Source organism: Dendrobium catenatum, unplaced genomic scaffold, assembly GCF_001605985.2.
Source record: "Dendrobium catenatum unplaced genomic scaffold, ASM160598v2 fragScaff_scaffold_72, whole genome shotgun sequence".
Lineage (NCBI taxonomy): Eukaryota > Viridiplantae > Streptophyta > Magnoliopsida > Asparagales > Orchidaceae > Dendrobium > Dendrobium catenatum.
The window spans coordinates 573,634-576,767 of NW_021318534.1; the positions used below are offsets into that span (position 1 = coordinate 573,634).

The 3,134-nt window shown below is 34.7% G+C and overlaps 1 protein-coding gene across 4 annotated transcripts in view; it reads left to right on the forward strand.

Moving 5' to 3' along the window:
• Nucleotides 1–3,134, forward strand: part of LOC110104662 (chloroplastic import inner membrane translocase subunit TIM22-2) — a 25,379-nt gene continuing 22,245 nt past the window's right edge. For 2 of the 4 annotated variants that reach the window (XM_020833862.2, XM_028695860.1), the window contains exons 1-4: nucleotides 7–249; nucleotides 1,288–1,352; nucleotides 1,445–1,517; nucleotides 1,598–1,651. In XM_020833862.2, coding sequence (XP_020689521.1) covers nucleotides 87–249; nucleotides 1,288–1,352; nucleotides 1,445–1,517; nucleotides 1,598–1,651 — 355 coding nt within the window. In that variant the 5' untranslated portion in view covers nucleotides 7–86. Of the gene's footprint in view, nucleotides 250–1,287; nucleotides 1,353–1,444; nucleotides 1,518–1,597; nucleotides 1,652–3,134 lie in introns of all 4 variants that reach the window. The other 2 variants (XM_028695854.1, XM_020833863.2) reach the window with 2 other exon arrangements.

Consider the following 3,134-nt stretch of genomic DNA (forward strand, 5'->3'; position numbering starts at 1 on the left):
ATAAGAGGATAACTTACCGATCAGCAGTAGAAGGTGGGCTTCGAAGCAATTGGGGATAGAGAAAGCGAAGGAGCGAGAAGGCGGAGATGGCGATGGCGGCGAACCCAAACCCTGAATTGGAGTCTGACATCGAAGAGGGAAATGGAAAGCCTAACCCTAACGTTGCTCCGGCTGCCCCTCTCGTTTGCCTCCTGAGGTTTGCGGGTGACTCCGCTGCCGGGGCTTTGATGGGTTCTATCTTTGGCTACGGTACGCTTGCACTCCTCGCTTTGATTTTTTCCTGCCTCTTGAAGCTTAGGTTCTGTTTGGTTTGAAGAAATCGGTAGAGAGAAGATGAAAAGGAAATAAACGGGGAAATGCTAAGGCTTTGTTTAGTTAGGGGGAATTGAAAGAGCGAAAATGAAAGGCAAATGAAAATGGAGGCGATGCATGGAGTGAATGGAAAATAGTTTTCATCTGTATGTTTGGTTAAGGACCCATTGAGAGGGAGAAATTTTTTTTTTCTTGTTGCGGAGATTAAAAAATTGTGTTTTTGGTTATTGTAAGTATGGGGCGTGAGAGTCATAGCGATAAACCTATAAAATTTTCTTCCCATCTTTCACTTGGAGTTGGGCGGGGGATTGTCAATGGAAACATGTGCTGGGTCACGTTTCATAGGTAAATTCAAATTCGTCCTGCATTGAAACAAGAAACCTGCTATGAAATTGCGTAGCAAAATGAACACGCATTCCCCTAAATTCCTTCAAACCAAACAGACCTAAAGTTGCGAACTTTATTTTAGTCTTATTTGGTTATTCTTTATTTTTCTTTTTTATCAAATAACTTAAGTTGTGTTTGGATGGTACGCATTAGAGTGAATGGGAATGAGAAAAAGATGTGAAAATTTCAGACTAATTGATGCTGATTACCAAAGAACCTACAAATTGTTAGGATTTAATTTCATTTGTTTTCCTATAAAAAACAGGATTTGCTGGCAAATAGAGTCTGTTTAATAAGAGAATGGATGCTTATTAAACAATTTCACCATAATAATGAATGTCAAAATTTGAAGGGAAGAAGTAAAGTGAAAAAGAAGAAGATCGAGCTGAAGGGATTGTTTATTTATTTATTTAATGATGAATGTAGGAGATTCATTTGTCTAAAGGCGGAGATATGTTTTTTGATTGGTGAAAATATTTGATTGCAATGGGGACCAAATTTATAGTACTCTCAACTTAGATTGAAATTTCCATTGATTTGTCATTTGATGTTAGAACTTATTTTTGGAATGTTACACCTTGATCTCAGGTACAGGCCTGGTTAAGAAGAAAGGTTTTAAGGGATCTTTTGCTGAAGCAGGAGCTTCTGCTAAGGTTGTTAGCTATGCCTTTCCACTAACATGCTTTATGCATTGTTCTAAATTTCCTGCTTTTTTCATCATGTATGCTAATTTTTTGAAGTTCAGACATTTGCAGTTTTATCTGGAGTTCATAGTCTTGTTATTTGCTTCCTCAAGAGAATGCGAGGAAAAGATGATGGTATGTAACATTGCCATTTATATCTTAGCTTAAAAGGAATATAGTTCTTCTCCCTAATCTGTGTATCCTTATTATGTCAGTCATTAATGCTGGTGTGGCAGGCTGTTGCACTGGCCTTGCTTTGAGTTTTCCAGGTACTTCATTCTCTCAATAACTTTTTACGAAGAGTGATGAACAATTTTATTGTATTTAATTTATTTGCGAGGGTTAATATTAGCATCAATGTGCAATGGTATATGGTAGGTCTAGCATTCTTCTGTAGACCGTTGGTTTTTTTTTTTGGCATCTTGTGAGTATTCTTGAAAGATCAAAATAATCTTTGAACTATTTATATGGGACCATTTTAGTTCTAGCTATTTAATTTTTTTGTTTAGTCCATTGTGATGTAGTGGATCGTCGGAAGATGATACCTGCAAGAAGGATTTGAAGTTTTCCCAATCCAGGGAAGAAGAACAATAAGCTATCAAAGCTTTCTAAAGAGATAATATCATTCAATGCTTTTCTTCTTCTACAAGACCTCCTACTTATGAGAGCAAAAGAGTATTCTAGAACAAAATGGATAAAGAACTCCTAAGAACTATCCTAGCTTAAAATGCACCGCATCACATTGACTCATCAAATATGATTCAAAATGATCAAATTTGATTAGTCAAAGAGACTAAATTGGACACATTAGATGGTCTGGGACTAAAATAGTCTCCTATAAATAGTCCATGGATCATTTTAATGTTTTCTTTTGGGAGAAATAGTTTTGAGAAAAGATGATAGATAAGTACCATAGAAAATCAACACAGGACAATTTATATGCTATATAGAGTTTGTCACGCTTACACACAATTTTGTTTAATATATCGAGAAGTTATTTTTTGGTATGGACATATGAAGTGTAGAACAATCAACTTTTAATTTTCTTATGAAATGTCTATCCACTTACACAGGCTTGGTACAATTATGCTGTGCAGGATTGTGAGCTCATTTTATTTCTAAATCTCCTAGAATAATTTTAATCTACAGAGATTTCCAAATACTTTGAGGAATTGCTTTGAATTCAAATTTAGTGTTGGATCTTGAATCAACAAATTACTTCTTGTTTCTCCCATTTATAAGATTTTGTCCCAAAAGTATGCAACATCTTGAAGTAGATCTCCTATCTACTAGTGATCTCACATAGTCACTATCCGTATAAACTTCACTTTATAGAGTATCATATTTTTTGTAGAGAACTCGTTTTCCAGAACTTGATTTAGGGTAACTGAGGACTCTGTAAGCTGTTGAATGTGAGGTTCTTTGGGTTTGTGCGCAAATTGACTTATAAGATTTACTGCAAAGGCATTATCTGAGCGTGCGTGCTATAAATATATTATTTTTCCTAACTAATCTTTGATATTGTTAAATTTTCACTTCTATTCCTTCTTCATCCATGTTCAATTTTTGACCTGATTCCGTCGTTGTTTCATATTACTTAACAATCAATCATCTTTGTTATATGTTTATATTATATTTTGTTCAGAGATAAGTATTCATTATTCTTCTTATTGACCAATTTCTATACCAATAAAGTATTTGAGTTTGTTCAGAGCCATGATTTAAAATTCTTTAACAAGTTTCTTTTTTTTT